The 19,165-nt window shown below is 43.7% G+C and overlaps 2 protein-coding genes across 4 annotated transcripts in view; one reads left to right on the top strand and one right to left on the bottom strand.

Moving 5' to 3' along the window:
• The window catches only part of PACRG (parkin coregulated), a 459,081-nt gene extending 454,507 nt beyond the window's left edge, over positions 1-4,574 (bottom strand). For both annotated transcript variants that reach the window (XM_066248027.1, XM_066248028.1), the window contains exon 1: positions 4,229-4,574. In XM_066248027.1, the coding sequence (XP_066104124.1) occupies positions 4,229-4,387 (159 nt within the window). In that variant the 5' untranslated portion in view covers positions 4,388-4,574. The remainder of the gene's footprint in view (positions 1-4,228) is intronic.
• Positions 4,575-4,820: 246 nt separating this feature from the next.
• PRKN (parkin RBR E3 ubiquitin protein ligase) overlaps positions 4,821-19,165 on the top strand; it is a 1,041,656-nt gene continuing 1,027,311 nt past the window's right edge. The window contains exon 1 of one of the 2 annotated variants that reach the window (XM_066248240.1): positions 4,821-4,957. In XM_066248240.1, coding sequence (XP_066104337.1) covers positions 4,951-4,957 — 7 coding nt within the window. In that variant the 5' untranslated portion in view covers positions 4,821-4,950. Of the gene's footprint in view, positions 4,976-19,165 lie in introns of both variants that reach the window. The other variant, XM_066248238.1, reaches the window with a different exon arrangement.

Genomic DNA, 19,165 nt, shown 5'->3' with positions numbered 1-19,165 from the left:
GTCTGGGTCCTGCCCTTGAAAGGAAGTTCTCTGCTTCCTCCTGCCTCCTTCTCGAGGGGAGCGATTTGACCCTGCTGGGGGTGAGCCCACCTTGACCCAGGACGTCATCCTATAGGATACAGAGCAAGAACATATAAGATTCTCGTGTCCCTGAACTGATCCCATGTGGACGCAGGGCCCAGCCTCCCTGGACTGTGTACAGATACGGAATTTTCTACGGAAGAGAAGCAACTTCCATCTCCGTTACGCACACATTACTTGGCCTCTGTTAACAACAGCCAGATCGGTATCTTAATACACAATTTATACATTTTGACCATCACCATTACATGTTGAATGAATATGATTGTAAGTACACAAGTTTCTCTATACGTAAACTGATCATAAAAAATAATTTTTTTCCCACTCCACTGACCTTTGAGATATCCGTAGTCTATTGAAAAGGAAAATAGTAATATACAGCTTAAATTGCAGTCAACCTCTCTATCATAGCCTTGAGCCAGCATCCTAACTGGCTTTATCATGAGGTAGATTAGCACAGCGAGTACCCACTCTCTGCTGAGATGAAGCCAGTACACTCTGACCTACTGGCTTCTGATTCTAGGCTGTGTCACACCATGAACAAGGCATTTAAAGAGAAAAACAAAATCTTCTCATTCTGAATTTCATATTATTCTTTTCAGGCAAACATTAGAAGAATATGAATTTGAACATTATTATCTGATTGCAGGACTCCTGTCACTGCTAGTTTTCATATATACAGAATGCAACAACAATTGCAAGGAAGTCAAGAACTACTTACTATTGAAGAAGAACATTTGACACTGGATTTAAAACATTTACATCTACATTTGTTATTGTGGACAAGTCCTGCCGGGGGTGAGGACGATGATGGAGATGCAAAGACCTTCTCCGAGGACCAGGTTTAGTGACGCAGCTCCACTTTATTCAGGAAGTAAGCTAGCTTATATACATGGGTTCAGCCTATAGGAGGGGTCCCCAAACTACGGCCCCTGGGCCGCATGCGGCCCCCTGAGGCCATTTATCTGGCCCCCATTGCACTTCCGGAAGGGGCACCTCTTTCATTGGTGGTCAGTGAGAGGAGCATAGTTCCCATTGAAATACTGCTCAGTTTGTTGATTTAAATTTACTTGTTCTTTATTTTAAATATTGTATTTGTTCCCATTTTGTTTTTTTACTTTAAAATAAGATATGTGCAGTGTGCATAGGGATTTGTTCATAGTTTTTTTTATAGTCTGGCCTTCCAAAAGTCTGAGGGACAGTGAACTGGCCGACTGTGTAAAAAGTTTGGGGACCCCTGCTATAGGGTGTTACAGCATGTCCTTCATAGCCAATGGCTGAAAAGATCAGGTAGCTGCCTTGTTGGTGCTAAGTCACTTCCTTATAGCGGGTGAGCTTCCTTCCTGGGTGTGCCCAGGAGGGTTCTGGGAGCTGGAGTATTCTCACAGCATTGCATCAGCCGCAGCTGCTAGGAAGGCGCTCTGCACCCAACCCACATGTTATGTTGTAAATAACTTCGCATTTACATATATAAATTAAGGCTTTAAATAAGGATTTCTGCTTGTACAGCTCATCTGATCAGATGTGTTTATGACCAGGTTGTTTTGCTTATATTACTAAAGCACTTTCAAAGGAAACAACAGGAGTGACCTATAACTCCTCAGGGTATATAGGTCTGTATGTCTTTTGAGGAAGAACATTGGAATGGTGACAGATTTAAGTGGCAAATGTTTGAAAGAGGGAAGTGAAAGCAAGTCCTAATACTAGAAAAATGGTCTGGGGGTTGGCTTTTAGAACAAGGGTTTGTAATTAAGAGATGCTGAAGACAGGTATATTGTTTTCTGAGTAAAAATAAACCTCAAAAGAAGAGGTTGATTTTATATTGCCAAAAAGTCTATACTGTTGAAAACAGACACAGAGAAATGTAAATATTGAATAGGAAAAGGAAAAGGTTTTATCCCCTATACCACTGAAGTTAGTTTGCATAAATAGTATTAATAACTTTCTTTTAATTATAACTTTGCTGTTGGTGGTGGTTTTCCTTGGAATAGTAAGTGCATGGACTTTGTTTTGCAAATCCCAAATTCCCAGAACTGTGTTTAACAAGTTATTAGCTTTAAAAAAAAAGAAAAAAATTGTTGAATGGCTGAATAATGTTCATGTCTGTGAATTATGATTTCCACTAAATAAACGGAAACAATTACTCATCATGTTTTGAAAATCCCAACAGTAAAGTAGATGTCACACAAAGAGATTTTCCTTAAAAATATGAAAATAAGCCTGATCAGGCGGTGGCGCAGTGGATAGAGCGTCGGACTGGGATGCAGAGGACCTGGGTTCGAGACTCCGAGGTCGCCAGCTTGAGCGCGGGCTCATCTGGTTTGAGGAAAAGCCCACCAGCTTGAACCCAAGGTCGCTGGCCCCAGCAAGGGGTTACTCGGTCTGCTGAAGGCCCACGGTCAAGGCACGTATGAGAGAGCAATCAATGAACAACTAAGGTGTTGCAATGCGCAATGAAAAACTAATGATTGATGCTTCTCATCTCTCTCCGTTCCTGTCTGTCTGTCCCTGTCTATCCCTCTCTCTGACTCTCTCTCTGTCTCTGTAAAAAAATAAATAAATAAATAAAAATTAAAAAAATATATGAAAATAAGATAATTTATCTCAAATAAGTTGCTTATAAAGAAGGCTGCTTCATAATCAGTTTTTTGAGTCTTGTAAATATACTTATAACAATTAGCATTACTGAAATATTTGATTTTCCTGAACTATGACGTTAGCGTAAGTCCTTTAAGAATATAAACATCATTATGAACATAGGTTTAGAAAAAGGAAGACTCTGACCAATATTTTATTACTTCTGTGAAAAAAATATAACATCAAAAAGTCACTGTTTTTAATCATAAATACTAACTAGAGGGAAAAAAACAATTAACTTGAACAAATATGGTATTCTGTATTGCTGGTAGCTAGTCATCTTGGCTCCCATGACCCCTATTCATGTGAAATGTACACAAAAGGACCTAAGTAAGAACTAGCAGGAGTTTTCGTATATATTCCATAATTTTAACTATTGTAAACCCATCGACACACATCCCAATAACCAGAACATCATTCGTATAGAATATGGAAATCTGGCCTAGGGGTCTAGAGGTAATCTGTTTCATTCATGTGTTCATTAAGAATGTGGTTTCAGAACAGGTTATTAGTTTTGCAACATTTATGTAAAACAAATAATGTGACACTGGAAAGCAGTACTATTCATTTAACATAATGAGTTGCTATGCAATAAGTCAGATCTTCCCAGAGAGTAAATTATACAAATTTGAAAGCTGCATTTATTATTTAATATCTCATTCCCAGACAGGTGCTTACTCAGTAGTAAAACGTGGTTTAGCATACCAAATTCAAAGCTGTTCAACAGATAGGACGGCTTTTTATAAAACAAAACAACCCCCCCAATAACATATCATGTATGTAGCTAAACCATTTGTTCCTTTTTTTCCCTCAACAGTATAAGAAACTATTTTAACTACCATGAATAATAAAAATGATATATGAAAAGTATTAATAGCCAGAGATACTGGAACTGAAGCTTGGATTTTTAAAAAATTTATAATTTAAAAGGTGTGCCTTGAAAGAGACATATTGAGTTGCCTCTCAGTATTCTAACAGGCTGATACCATTTTGTAAGAAAAAAATGTTGTTAGAGCCAATGCTGGGATAGTCTGACATTTCCTGGGTGAAATGATGAGATTTCTTATTGTAGATGATTTAATGAGTTTATGTTCCCAGCTGTACACATAAGCACGTCAAATTTGCGAGAGAGTTTAAGATTTCTAAGAACTCACCTGCTTTCTAGAAGGCTTTTTGCGGAGTGGGGCTAGTTTAGAAATCGTAAAGGTTTTTTTTCTTTTATAAATTGTTTAGAGTCATCTTGGATCATCTGGAAACCATAAGTTATTAGGAAAATGCTTTATAAGGGTGCACCTACTATACCACTTGCTCAAGATCCTTTCTCATAACCTAGCCTGGACCTCCACACTGTTGGGCACCTTCTGCCACTGGCTGGGTAATTGCTATTTTGGGCAAAGACCACTCAGAAGGACATGGACTCAGAATCCAGGCTGGGGGCCGGCCAACCTCTGCAACCTGGTGTCTGTGGACTCGGGGAGGGGAGTGCATTCAGTTCAGGAAGGTCACTTACGACTGAGTTTTTCATCATGGCTTTGACTGTGAAGCCCTCAGAAAGTCTGGAGCGAGGCTGGTGCACTGGCAGCGGCTGCTGCGCCAGCAGCTGCGTCCTCCTCTGCGGCATCTTGTCTGGGCACTTGCTTAAGCTCAGGGTCTCTTTTTCTGCCACCATCTTCCCAATGTCTTGTTCTCACACAACGTGTAGTACACGAATCAGTGGGTTTTACGGATGTGAGGAGGAGGAGGTCGCGAGAAACCGAACCCGGGCGCCGTAAGGGTAGAAATGCAACCCCTCGCAGTGCCCAGGTAGATCCAGATGTTTGGCAGCTCCTAGGTGAAGGGAGTTGAGGGGAGGGGAGGGGCGGGAAGAGGGCAGGACCTTAGCTAGTTCTGCAACGAGCTTCCAAAGGTTAGCCTCCCGGTTGCTAAGCGACGCATCAACACTGCGGAGGAATGGCCCCACCCCCCCGTGACGTATACGTCTTGGGCCTTAACCAGGAAGAGTGGCGGGCGGCTGGCGGCGGGCCCGGGAAAGTGCGCGGCTAAAACTACAACTCCCAGAAGGCCATGGGCCGTCGCGGTCTGCGCATGCGTACTCCGACGGCCGGGCACGTGGGGGAGGGGAGTCCTGGCGGATTTAACCTCGGAACGCAGCGCTGGTGGGAGGCGTAGGCGGGCGCCCTGTGTGCTCAGAGGTCCCTTTCTTGTCCAGCAGTCTGCACCCGCCCAGTGACTATGATCGGTACGTGGTGCCTGTCAGGTACAGCCTCTCTGCGCCGCCCCGCGCCACGCCGTTCCTCGGACGCCGGGGGTCCCTGGGTGCCACCCCCAACCCCCAGTGCCAACTGTCACGGTGACAGCGCGGCCGCGCCCGTTCCGCCGGCGCCCCGGTGCCCGCTGTGCGGACCGACACTCAGTGTGTGTTGCTGCCAGGCCCCGCGCGCCCCTGGTTTGACAGGCAGCCCACCGTGATAGGTCGGCGAGGGAGCCCCGCGTGCGCCCGGCACCCCCGGAGTGGAGGCTCGCCCCGCGGCCCCGCAGCTCCGCACACGCGGACGTGGTCGTCTGTACCGCCGTCGGTGGGACTCTAAGGGGGAACCCCCACCACCACCACCACTGCAGAGCAGTGATCTCTCCTGGAAGGGGGCGCTGGTTGGGGGGACGGGTTGGGATCCTGAGAAATTCCTGCAGGTGCATTTAGACTTCCTGTTCCCTCCGATTTTTCCCTATTCAATCTCTCGCTGGCGGTCTGACATGAAAGAATAATTAAGAATCAGTAATAGCAAGGATGAAAACTTTTTTCTTTTTGCATAATGAATGTGTCTAATAGATGCATTATGAAAAAAATTATTGAGCACAATATGACCTAGGTGCATTATTGTGAAGAAAGCTTTGGAAGTAACTCTTGGGAGGGTTTGGAAACACTGTAATAGTAATTAATGTGTAACATTAGGGAAGTTCCTCTATTCCAGAGTGTTAAGTCAAGAGTTATTTTAGAGTTTAGCTCTGAAAATTAGTGGAGATGACCCATGTCATTAGAAAACATTGCTTCCCAGTGCCCACCGTGATTGGTCAGGGGAGTTTGGGCCATTTATTAGCTCTAGAATGTGTGTTGGTTTGGTGAGCTAATTCAGGGATGATCCCGATGACCGTTATTTACAGAACTCTTGATTGCGGCCGTGGCATCTGACGTCAGATGCCCTAAATCCAGAAAGATCAGAAGTGGATTTTTAAAATGTGTTAAGTTTGTATGCACTGATGAACTCTTCTTGTCTTGCATTTATTAAATTAATGATAAAATGTCAAGCCTGGTAGCTAACGCTGGGAGAATCACGCCTGTTACCTGCCGCTGTCTTTGCGGCAACGATCCAACCCCAGGAGGCTGTCCTGTCTTCAGTTTCTAGCCTGATGTGACAACATAACTAATTCAATTCATGCCCCAGCTTGACCTGTGGTGGCGCAGTGGGATAAAGCGTCGACCTGGAAATGCTGAGGTCGCCGGTTCGAAACCCTGGCTTGCCTGGTCAAGGCACATATGGGAGTTGATGATTCCAGCTCCTCCCCCCTTCTCTCTCTCAGTCTCTCCTCTCTCTCTCTCTCTCCTCTCTAAAATGAATAAATTAAAAATAAATAAATAAATAAATAAATTCATGCCCCGCCCTAAGAAAAGTACCTTGCATATAACAGCTATGAGGACAATGTGCAGTACATTATTTTGTATAACTCGTGTCCTACATCTACCTGGAGGCACTTTTTTTGTTTGTTTGTTTAAAGTCCTGTGCTACTCAGAACTTGCCCATTTCATGTCTTTGCTCTCATTCATGGCTACAACATCTTTAACACAAATAATACTCTTCCACGTTATTTAAATCTTGGTTCACTTTTGAGGAAAAACAAAAAATGGGTGTCTTGATAGAAGAGGAATCAAGTATTACCTCTCTACCAATACAGTTATCTTCCTTTTACTTTCTTAAAATCCAGGTCTCTCTCTTGGCACTGAGAGTGTTTCAAAAGCATTTACATTTCTCACTTGGATAGGGATTGATATGTTAAATGCCCTGGCCTAAATAGCTACAGAAACACAATTCAATTGAAGGCAGTGAAAAATTATGACTTCGTGAAAAGTATGGAGAACTTCAAGATCATATAAACCAGGCCATTTATCTGCCCACTTCCGGAAGGGGTACCTCTTTCATTGGTGGTCAGTGAGAGGAGTACATTGACCATCTCATCAGCCAAAAGCAGGCCCATAGTTCCCATTGAAATACTGGTCAGTTTGTTGATTTAAATTTACTTGTTCTTTATTTTAAATACTGTATTTGTTCCTGTTTTGTCTTTTTACTTTAAAATAAGATATGTGCAGTGTGCATAGGGATTTGTTCATAGTTTTTTTTATAGTCTGGCCCTCCAATGGTCTGAGGGACAGTGAACTGGCCCCCTGTGTAAAAAGTTTGGGGACCCCTGATATAAACAGAATGGAAAAAAACAAGAAAATTCAACATAGAAAAAAGTAATTTTGGGCACCGTTATTTTTTTTTATTTGACTCCCTTTACTCTTTCTTTCATTGAACCCTCTTTTCATTTGGGACCACCCTACTGTTGTCTGTGTCTGCAAGTTTTTGTTTGTTTCTATTGTTTGTTCATTTGTTGCTTTTAGTTTTGTATCTGACCTATGAAGGAAATCAGATGGCTCTTGAATTTTTCAGTCTGACTTGTTTCACTTAGCATGATATTGTCAGGATTCGTTTATATTGTTGCAAATGGCAGTGTTTCATCTACGCTTATGGTTGAGTACTATTCCATTGTGAATACATGCCACGTCTTCTTTATCCTGTCCCCTGTCGAAGGACACTTTGGTTGTTTCCATGTCTTGGCCACCGTGAATAATGCTGCAGTAAACATGCAAATAAATGTTTTCAAAATTTTCTAGTAGATACCTGTAAGAGGAATTCTGGGTCATGTGGTAACTTCATTCTTTCATATATCTGTTGGTCATTTATATGTCTTCTTGCTAAAAGTGTTCAGGGTCTCTGCCTGTTTTTTAACTGGATTGTCTTTTTTTATTGTTGAGCTGTATGAGTTCCTTATATATTTTGGATATTACCTTCTTATTGGAGGTGTTGTTTGCAAATATCTTCTCCTATTCAGTTGGTTGGCACCTCTATTAAACACATATTTCACCTTTTTTTAAAATTGAATTTCTTTGTGTTTAAAATTGAATTTTAGTAGTGGTATTTGTATTCTAAATGTGCTACAGAATGAGATTTAGGTATTTGAGTAGAATGAGATATTAAAGTGCGTGGATATATGTACAACATTACCAGTACTGAAATTCAAGTTCAATGTCTTATTCTTTAAAAAGACTTTTGATTTAAAGTAACACAATAACTAGGACATAGTCTCTTCTGTACCTTGTTTAACTTATCCTCTCTTTGAAAACTTGAATAGCTGCATGTACAGATCTACCCCATGGTAATTCCTGCCTAGTCTTTTATTTTATGGATGTACATAAATTATGCAAATAATCTTCAATAAATGAACCTTCTCTAAGTTTATAGACAATTGCTATCATTAGCAATGTTTGTGTCTATATCATTTTATTTGCATATGTTAGCATATATGTAAAGTTAAAACCTTATTACAATTTCTAGGTATGTTTTCTAGATGAAGCCTTTGTAGATTTTGAATTTTGCCAAGTGTTCCCAAATTGTTCTAAGGTAAATGATACAGATTTACACTCCTATCTCTGCAAGGTAGCAGAGCTGCCCAGCCCCTCAGCCTGAAGGATCGCAAGAAGACACCCTCCCCAGAGCCTGACCTATGGCTGTCTCTCCTGTTATGCCCCTCCCCTCCCTGGGGCTGGAGCCCTGGAGCAGTGTGCAGGCTGTTTAGCTGTCCCTGGGGGCCCTGACCTCTAGGATCGTGTTTATAAGACTGTCTGTTTCCTCCGTGTGTTCTAGAAAATGTTCTTTTTGCCTTCTGACAGATGAAAAACAGTATATTTTAAAGTGTAAAATGAATTTATGAAGGAAAATACCTATTACTTCTCATCTTATAATGCATTTTCCCCCTCAAAAAACAGATGCAATAATTGAGCCCCTGCTGTGTGCCCAGTACTGCTCCAGATGCCAGGGATACATGAGGGAGAAAACAGAAACAAAAACAAAAACCAGAAGAAATCGCCCTGTCGTCACAGAGGGGCCGCCTAGCTTTACTCTTTACTTATTTAGTTAGTTATTGCATATGGTGAATTTTAAACTGTCAGAATTCATGTTTCTAGTTGAATATACTGTGTGCTGTTACTTGCCTTGCCATTTCAATAATTTGGATGAAGGGTGACCCGACATCTCAGTACCAGAGAAGGTTCTAAAGCTTCTGTTTCTGATGAGGTAGAATTGTGTCACAAAAGAAGTTCTACTAAATTTTTGCAAAGGAGATTTTGCATAATTTTGTACAGCTTTTTGAGTCTATAAGCTCTAAAGTAATGATCTTATGCCCTTTCAAATTTTGGAACTATTTCTAAGGTTTTTCTCTTTTCTTTTTTTTAAAGTTTGCAAGCTTTATTATTTATTTATTTATTTTTGTGTGAAACCTCTAGCTTTGTTGCTTGCAAATGAGACAATGAAAGTACTTTGTACTAAGGTACACAAGTCCATTTCTACTCTACCTCCAAAGCTTCTTTGAAAAATGCAAAAAGAAAAAAAACCTTATTCTTATTTCAAAATGCTTCATATTCATGAAAGCTGTTTCAGCCTCGAATACTTTATTCTGTTAGCTGTTAGCTCTTTGATCAGTGAAAATTGTTTCTTACCTGCTGTTTCTTCAGCCTTTAATTGTGGCCCAGTGCTTATTCAGTGTTTCCGTTTTAATTTGCATTAATGAGCTCATTTAAAAATGTTTCTTTGTGGTAACCTGAATGGTTTCTCTCTTAAGTTGTGTGATATTGAAGGAAGAGATTTATTCGGCACTTGGCTGATGTATGCAGCCGCTGGCCTTGGGGGCTGTTTACTTGGCCCTACAGGAGAGTCTTGCTTGAAAGGGATGGAGCAACACGCCTGCTTCGCCCAGTACTCGTGTCTTCCTTGTCCAGGACTTCCACCCGGTTACAATCAGATTTGTTTTCACTAAATAGGAAACATTCTTCCTTGGATGAAGAGCTGACTCAGTTCACAGTCAAGGTTTTGGTGTCCTCTCTTTCCAAGGTATTGGACCTGGTGGTGCCGTGCCCGGAGGCGGGGTCCCTGGTCGTGGTGTATGTGTGCATGTTGCCTGTGGGGAGGGGACGCAGAGACATATAAGACACAGAGAAATATTTGATCACTTTCAGAAGTTAGTCACCAGAAGTCCTGCCATCCTCGGAGAGCTTGCGGTGGTATTGGACCGACAAGACTCACCGTTGGGGGAAGGACGCTACATCTCTCCCCCGCAGACGCAGAGAAATTAGGAAGAAGTGAGTGTGTGTGAGCGCACCTATGCGCCTCCACACGTGACTTTCCACCTCTCTGTTCTTTTGCTTGTGTTGCTCCCCCAGCTTTGAGTGCCTGTCCTCCCTGTGGTACTTCCAGAAACTGCTGCTCATCCTGCACGATCCCTTTCACGTGGCACTGCCTGTGTAGAAGCATTCCTCTACATGTCCACCTGTGTACCGGCCTGCGCCCATTCCTCAGTCCGAGCAATTAGCTCCTCCTTTAGAAGCGACCAAGAAGTTAGCAACTGCCTTCGTTAGGTCCTCGCTCACGGTGTAGAAAGTGCGCAGAAAAAGAAAGATGTGCGATCCTACGTAGTGAGTACTGTGATGGAAGCTTGTACAGGGAAGACCCGGACATGACGCGTAGAGCCCAGGTGCCCTCTGTTCGCAGTGCGGCGTCCTAGCTGTCCTGAAGGACAGCTGGGAATGAACGAAATGCAGGCAGCGCCCTCCACTGGGGAGAAGACGGCTGGGGCTTGAGGGGAGAGAGAAGCACAGAGTGGGCAGCGCGCAGTGAGGCTGAGGGCAGAGGAGGGGGAGGGGGAGGGGGAGGAGGAGGGGAGGGGGAGGGGAGGGGAGGAGAAGGAGGGGGAAGGGAGGAGAAGGAGGAGGAGGGGAGGGGGAGGGGGAGGGGGAGGGGAGGAGAAGGAGGAGGAGGGGGAGGGGGAGGGGGAGGGGGGAGGGGAGGGGGAGGGGAGGGGGAGAGGGGGAGGGGAGGGGAGGAGAAGGAGGGGGAGGGGGGAGGGGGAGGGGGAGGGGAGGGGAGGAGAAGGAGGGGGAGGGGGGAGGGGGAGGGGGAAGGGAGAAGGGGAGGGGGAGGGGGAGGAGGAGGGGGAGGAAGAGGAAAAGGAGGGGGAAGAGGAGGGGGAGGGGGGGAGGAGGGTGGCACCAGTCTCGGACCAGGTGTGTAAGCAATGCCGTGTGGGTGGGTTTTCATCTGGTAGCAAGCAGGAGTCATTGAGCCATTGTATTCACAAGAGCTTGATGACCGGCTGGCGTTCTGGAAGGATGTCTGTAGACATACGGACTACTTCTGTGTAGTGCCAAGAGTGCTGAGACATCCAGGTAGTCATTGATGGCTTCTGTTTTCTCTCAAATGGGAGGTGATCACCCACTGAGAGTGCTGGGGCCATCGTGAGGTTGGAGATTGCTGTTCTCAGGGTGATGAAATTGATTTGATATGTCACTAACTCCTCTGTGATCAAGGGCTATGTTTCTAAAAAAAAAGGTTTTCACTTTTGTAGAATGCATTATCTTTTATTGACAGATATGTTTTTTTTCATGCTACTAAAGCTTTAAGTGAATTTGTGTTCCCAAAATAATCCACACATCCTTTGACATGTGGCACATGACGTGTAGAGCTCTATTTTTAGTTTCTTCTCTAGAGGAGAGAACAGTGTTGCTGTAGTTAAAGCTACTGACGGACCAGCAGTGCCGAGTCCAGTTCCTTCCTCTCTGCTATCTGTATAACGTGTATGCTTGGCCACGTCCTGAGAGCATCCGTGGACAAATGTTTGTATCTTTAAGAGTATTGATAGGTTTTTGATGATTTCTTCAATATAACTGTAAGACTTGTGTTTCCCATAAAGCTTACTGCTAGAGTCCTTAATATTGGAAGAGAGAAAAATCGCTTTGTACAACATATATAACCTCAGCCATCCCTCAAATCCCCACCCTCACCTTCTTCAAATTAGGGGAAAAAATTACTGATTAGGGAACTAATTAGTAGTGGTGTTCCAATTGAGATATTTTTATTTTTGTCTATATAACTGAGGAATAAACTCATCATTCCTTTTACTAAATGTTTTGGGGTCTCATTGCATAAATGAGTTGACCTGCGATGAAGCCCTTTGTAACTATGTGGTGATTTCTCTGAGGTCATCGTTCAGAATAGATCTGTTTTCCAGAAGGTGAAAGATGGGAATCAGATGTCTGAAACTCACTCTGTGCTATTAGAAACAGGGCGACATCAGACTGAAGATTAGTAGTATATATTTGTTTCCTAGGTGAACCCTTGGTTTAGCATCCACCTGCACTGACACCAGCCCTTTCCTCTTCATTATTTCTTCTTCCCACCTTCCTTGATTTTCTCAGGAGCTGGAATCGAACATCACCCTTCAGCTCACAGGAGCAGCATATCTGACAATTAAGAGGTGAGCTCTTTGCTGGCCGTCTGAGTTTCTACCAGGCTTGACAGTTGGGCATGGAGTGTTTCAGAGGGTCATGATGGTAGTGGCGCGATGGCACAGCCCAGGAGCCACCGTGGCCCGCCCCATCAAGGAAGCTGTGTGCCCTGCAGCCACTTGTAGACCCAGGCTCCGTATGTTGCTTCCGGAGGACTCTGGTCCTGCTCACATCTCTTTGTTCCTTAAACCAGGGTTCTGAGGAGTGATGACCTTTGGGCTGGCCAGAGGATAGGGAATAGTGAGGCTACTGCCTAAAGAAAGACAGACTTAAGAATAGTAATTCATGCCCTAGGTCTCCTCCCTACCCTTGAACTTTGGCTCGGAGCCCCGTGCAGCTCCTGGAGCATCCTGGGGAGCGAGAGATGCCCACTGAAGCTCACAGGAGAGGCATGTGTGGGCTGCTGGCGCAAGAGTCATTGGCAACCACCAAGGGGTGATTTGGGTAATTATGTGTGATAATTTAATACCTAAAGATGTTTTTAAATGAAGGTGCCTGAATTCATAGTGTTTGATTGGAATCGTATGTCTTTTATTGTGCAGTCATTTTGAACAGGATTGTATGGTACAAATAGTGAAGATCTGATACTGGCCTCCCACCTGTTCATTTAGGAATTGCTGAAATCCCAGCTAGTGGTGGGTATGGGAATTTCTTCCATTATCTTGGTCCTCTGCCGGGGTCCAGCCCCGGGGGGATCCAGGGGTCCCACAGGAGGAGACGGCGTCGGCGAAATTCAAGTGAGAGAGCCAAATTCTTTTCTTTCTCTTTATTCTCTGGTTAGCATTTACTGCCAGGCATCTCTGCCAATGGCTGGTCTAACTTTACTTTTTATGTACACACACTAAGTTACAATCACATGGTATTTTGAATACATCATTGTTTTAGTTTCACTATGGTTACATATTTCTAGATAACAGTTAATTCATATCTATAAGCTACAAGTCAGGTGGTAAGTTATTCAAAGTACAGTTATACAATAACTTGAATAGTAATAACAATATTGGTACAGACTTCTAAAAGATTAGTACTAATTAATAACTCTATTTTACTGTTGTGAGTCAAGGGCGCAAAAAGAGATAGCAGACAAAATCATCAAGGACTAGCAAAGGACCACCGCTTGCTCAGGCAAATAGCCTTGAGTTCATGTAGTGTCCTAATTCTTTTTTCATAAGACTACAAAAGGTTTGCTATTTAAGAAACTAACATAGTGTTAAGAGTAACTTTTACTTAAAGATACATAGAGTGCACCTGCAAGATAGCTAGTAGCAACCTAATATCAGAAGGCATTAATTGCTATTGCTGCTATGAATCCCACCACATTCCTCTCCTTATTCTTGGAAAATACAAAAACCTCATGAGAATGTTTTACTGAGGAAAACCCAGCAACTGCCTTCAGTGACAAAACAAGTCTTTTAACAAAACATTCTTTACTTGCCAGCTGCACTCCTATCCAAGGCCACGCAACAGGCCACTCCACTCCACTTTACCTAAGATTCTAATGTCTAGTTAAACTTTATTCATTTACTATATTCATACACTAGTTAAGTTCTAACTTTATTCTTTCTTACATGATTAATAAGAAGAAATTCTCCTACAAACTTAACCCTTTATGAGGGATATCATGGCCAGCCTCTTATGTTTATGAGCCCAGTTCAAGGGGCTTACAGGCTTTTCTGTGGAACTTATACCTTCTGTTTCATTTCCAAAGAAATTACTACTAATCTGCAGGGAAAGCACGGTACTATTATCCCTGTGCCATAAATAATAGCACACACCCAGAAAAGGGGGGAATATAAGGCCAGATTAATTCAAAAGATTAAAGGGGGAAGTATCGTTGTGCCTTTCCTTTGCGGTGACTTTGTCAACCTGCAGCTGTTGGTCTTCACTGCGGTGACTCGAACTTCTTTTGCTGTGACTTTGTCAACCAGCAGTTGTGGATCTTCTCCTGCTGTGACCTAGTTAGCCAGCATTAGTGGATCGGCTCCTGACAGTCCTCTCTAGAGTTTTCTTTCTTCTTTACAGTCCATTTTGTGTATGTGTGTGGCACATGCAATTTCTCACTACAGGCAAAGTGTCTACCAAATGTGTTGATTGTTTTCCCTATCAGCTCAATTTCAAGGAAATCACCAAATAATCTTATTCTTAATATAAGTCGGTCACTAGAACTTTATACAGGGTCTATATATTTGTCTTTATTTTATTTTATTTGTTGATTTTAGAGAGGGAAGAAGAGGTGAGAGAGGGAGAGGGAGAAAGAGAGAAAAAAAGACTGATTTGTTGTTCCATCTATTTCTGCATTCACTGGTTGATTCTTGTATGTGCCATGACCAGGGACCGAACCCACAATCTTGGCTTCATGGGACAATGCTCTAACCAATTGCACTACCTATCCAGGACCTATATTCTTGTCTCTATAACCTGGAAAATACTGCATACTACGGAACATTTTATAACTATTTTTGGGGAGGAAAGAGGTTCTCTAATAACTTCTGTTTGGGGCTTGATATCTAAGGAACTTCTCGATTGGGTCTGGTTATGGTTGTCACAGTCCTTTGTGTATAAAATTATTTTAAAAATCCCTTCTAACTTCTGCATCCAATTTGATTATTTTAAAATAATTAGAATGCCAGTTGTGCAGTAAAGCTAGTTAGACATGTGGTGGGTGCCTTTGAAGTCAGGTTTCTGGAGGGACATGATTTTTTTTGTCCTCAGGTAATAACAGTAGGGCGATTACATTAATAACCTAAGACTAATAAATATATTTGAGTTTTTTGATAGTTAAGAAATTGTTTTTAAAAAATATTAACATAAGAACTTAGTTACTATAATAGAAAGCAAGGTAACATTAATTGCCATTTATATATGAACTATATATTGGGAGATGTACCCCCAAATGATTAACTTTGGGTTGTGGGATTTTTTATACAGTGTGGCTTTCTATGTTTTTCAGATCTTCAACATTAAGTATATATAATATTTTTGGAAATACATAAATGCAGTAAATGTTACAAATACAATCTTAAGGATAGGACAAACACATCATCATTGTAATATATATAGAACTGATCATACTTTTGTGGCAAATTATGCCAGATAAATAATGGTGGTAGTATTGAGCAGTTTCATGTTTTGGTCATAAAAATGGTGTTTCCTGGAAAAGAAACCTTACCGCCATGACTGCACTAATTTTTGTTGGTAGTGTTATGCACTACGGAGGCATGGCTCAGTGGCTGTGTCAGTTTCCTGCTGCTGCTGCAACAAGGGGCCACAGTTCGTTGGCTTACAACAACACTGAGTCGTCCTCTTGCAGTCCTGGAGGCACAGGTCCTGGGGAGTTTTAAGGGGCTCACAGCAAGGTGTTAGCAGGACTGGTTTCCTTCTGGGAGCCCAGCAGCGAATCCTCTTCCGCTTTCCGGGCTCCCTCCTGCGCCTCGCCCCGCCCTCCCGGCTGTTTCTGCAGTCGCACTGGCTTCTCCTCTACTGTGATCAAATCTCCCTCTGCCTTCCTTCCCCAAGAACATTTGTGATTGCATTCAGGAGCCGCCAAGATGATCTCGCCATCGCAGGGTTCTTAATTTAGTCGCCATCTGCGAAAGTCCCTTTTGTCCCAGGGTCCCAGGTCCCAGCGATTAGGACAGGGGCATCCTGAGGAAGTCCTCGGTAGCCCAGCACAGTTACCCCTGAGGCCGTCACCATTTGGGAGCCGGTTTTGAATTGTATCATGAACTAAGGATGGCCAATCGAGGACGTGGCGTCCGGAGCCACACTACTTGGACTTGCCCTTTCCGAGGTCATCTAGAGGCCACGCGGTCATGTTGCCATGAGGGATCTAGTGCGCTTGCGTGTGGGGGTGGTTGATAAACCTGGCCAAGGGCATAACTCACTTTTCAAGGTAGCATTCCCAGGTGGCCGGGAACAGGTGGCCGCACTCCAGGACCGATCGGTGAGTTACAGCTGGGTAATTTGCTGCGCCAGGTTGCTCATTTGTATCCTGTAGAGCAGGGAAAGCTTTGTTATGCTTCTGACAGGAGATATGGCTTCACACAACAGCACATGATCAGGCAGAGCGGGAGCAAATGGCCATTTTATGTACATTTTGATTTCTGATTTGCCAGTTCACTACGAACGTTAGACATAATGCTTCTGTGGAATAGTTTAACATTGTCTTGCCCTTCATAAATAATAACTAATCTGCCTTGGTTGGAAATTACCCGGTTAGATGTTTTAAATACAGTCTAGCAAAGTTATAGAGAACAACAATAACAAAAATTGTGTAGCTTAATTTGCTTCACTTTTGCTATTAAAGGTCTCAGTATAGAATTTGGTTTCATGAGGCAGTTTTAGCTGAAATATAGTTGAAAAATATTTCACTACACATTATTAGTACAGTTAGAAACTAAGGGAAATGTGAAGTAAATTTTTAAATGATGCAGAATCTGATTTTTAAGAAAAGGAAAAGTTCATTTTTTTGTGTTGGAATATGGTAAGAAAATAAATGTTACATTCAGCAAATATTTGTTGAGAGCACAAGGTGCAGGACCTGTGATGGACACCGAGTGAGCATGTCTGGAAGGGGAAGGCACAGGTCAGCGGAGATCCTGTGCAGCAGCCAGACGACAGCCTTGCGGACCGAAGCCGTGATGGAAGCTCGCCTCCATGGGCCCTGTGAGCACAGCCCGCAGGGGAAGGCGTAGTTGGTGGGGCTGGGGTGTGAGGGGCGTGAGGGGCGTGAGGGGCAATGCGGGAGGAGGCAGCCCAGGCAGGCTCCGTGTCCCCCTGCAGAGCCCCGGTTTCACTTTGTAATGAGGGCCTCCTCAGTCCTAATGCCAGGAACAGGCATGGTCGGATTTATTCTCAGGCAGATAGCTTTGGCAGCTGGGCCACGTGACATCCCACTCATTGACTTTTGCTTGACAGAGAAGTTGTGACAGTACTGAGCTGGTCCACCCGAGTTATTCAAGTGCAACAGGTCTACAACGAGCGGTCCTCCGGGTTGACATCTAAGGCCCATCTGGGCAGAGGAAGTGGACTTCAGTGCCCATGGTGCTCAGGGGCGAGGGAGCATAGCGTGGCGAGCCCGGGCTCCTCTCAGCACAAAGCGGCAGTGCCTGTGGCTGACAGGGGCACGTAATTCAAACAGAAGAACGGATGAAATCGGCAGTAGCTGACCACAGCAGTGTTGGGTCTACTGCAGTGCTCCTACTCTGGATCTTGAAGCCACTGGGACAAACCCACCGCCTTTCACGATCAGAATAAACCAATCTGTCAAGAGGCTTGTGTGCCTGATTACTTTGACAGGATCATTTTCCTGCTGAAGTTTAAAGACTTCATCTCAGTCCATTTTGATGTTGTGTGTTTAGTTACCCAGATCCCTCCCGGGAAAAGAAGCATGCTTGTCTTCAATAAATCACTGTTGGATACATGACCATGTGAATCAGAAGGGAGGAGATCCTTGTCTTCTCCCCATTCGGTTCTCTCCGAACTCCCTTCCTGTGTCTGCGGCTGGTACCCCATGTTAGGAGAGTCTCAGCTCTCCTGAGATGTCGGAGCAGGGGGCGAGGGGGGCACATTGCATTTGTCTCTGTGACCCCCCAAGCCCAGCCTCATCCCAGGCAGGGTTGAAATGGATGAAGGAACTCAGAAATAGGGGTAGTGACTACACTATGGCTTGATTTTGGTATATGCTACGTGTATTAAAATATTTAATATCCTGAGAAGATGATTCATTAATTTTAGGATGGAGATTGTGCTCTGTCACATTTTCTTGCAAAACATTGGCGCTGGCACAGAGCGATGACTTTTTTCATCTCCTTCCATTAATGCTGTTTCTCCTCCCCGCTTCTCTAATGCATGCCCTAGGAAGGAGCCATTCCGTTATTTTAATTTCAGTATGAGCCAAGATATTAAAGCAGTTGCTCCGGCAGCCCATGATGTTTAGAGGATAAGTCACAGGGATACATCGTCTCTCTTCCACCTTCAGCTTCTTGACAGCAAATGTCTTTTTGCTGCACAGAGGTCTGTATTTACTCGCTTCCCTAACGTGGCTTTTCTCTGTGGAGCACTCCCGGTAGAAACATATGCTCAAAGCTTCAAAGTAATTACAATATCACTAAAAGCTTCATAATCACATTACTGAAACTAAATGTTAAAAAATTTGATTTTCCTTGATCCAATCATTTCAATTTAATTGTAGGCTACTGCATGATTGATTGAAGAAACCTGGCGGGCCTAAGTCAAGGGTGTTTGTAATGCCCCAAGCCCCGCACAGAAATCTGGAAGGCGATTTGATTTGGGTAGGAATTCATTTTCATTATCCGGAGGGATTTTTTTTTATAGAAGAAATAGATTTGTTTCCATGCTCTTAGTGTTTGATGGGCTCTGACGTCATTCCTGCTGTCCTTTCTGCGGGGTCTTCACGCACCCCTCCTCAACCTGGCTGGACTGGACGCCGCATGGTGGAAGAGGCCCCGTGCTAAAACAAAGGACCACAGTCAGGCTTTTTCCCGTGTGTTCTAAAGATGGTCTTGCATATGATTTATAATGTAGGGTTAAGTTCTAAATGTTTTTGAAATTATGGAAAGTTTTCAGGTATATATTTGCAAGCACAGCTCCAGTATCTGGCATTGCCTGCATCTCATACCCGGGAGGGATGCGAGGCATCACTACCCGGGGAGAGGATATGAGCATCACGTACCCGGGGAGAGGATATGGGCGTCACGTACACGGGTGGGGGGGAATGCAGGACGTCACGTACCTGGGGGGATGCGGGGCATCACGTACCCGGGGAGAGGGTACGGG

The sequence above is a fragment of the Saccopteryx bilineata genome, chromosome 12 (genome assembly GCF_036850765.1).
Source record: "Saccopteryx bilineata isolate mSacBil1 chromosome 12, mSacBil1_pri_phased_curated, whole genome shotgun sequence".
Lineage (NCBI taxonomy): Eukaryota > Metazoa > Chordata > Mammalia > Chiroptera > Emballonuridae > Saccopteryx > Saccopteryx bilineata.
The sequence above is the reverse complement of the archived record's forward strand: the minus strand, read 5'-3'. Positions and strand labels throughout refer to the sequence as shown.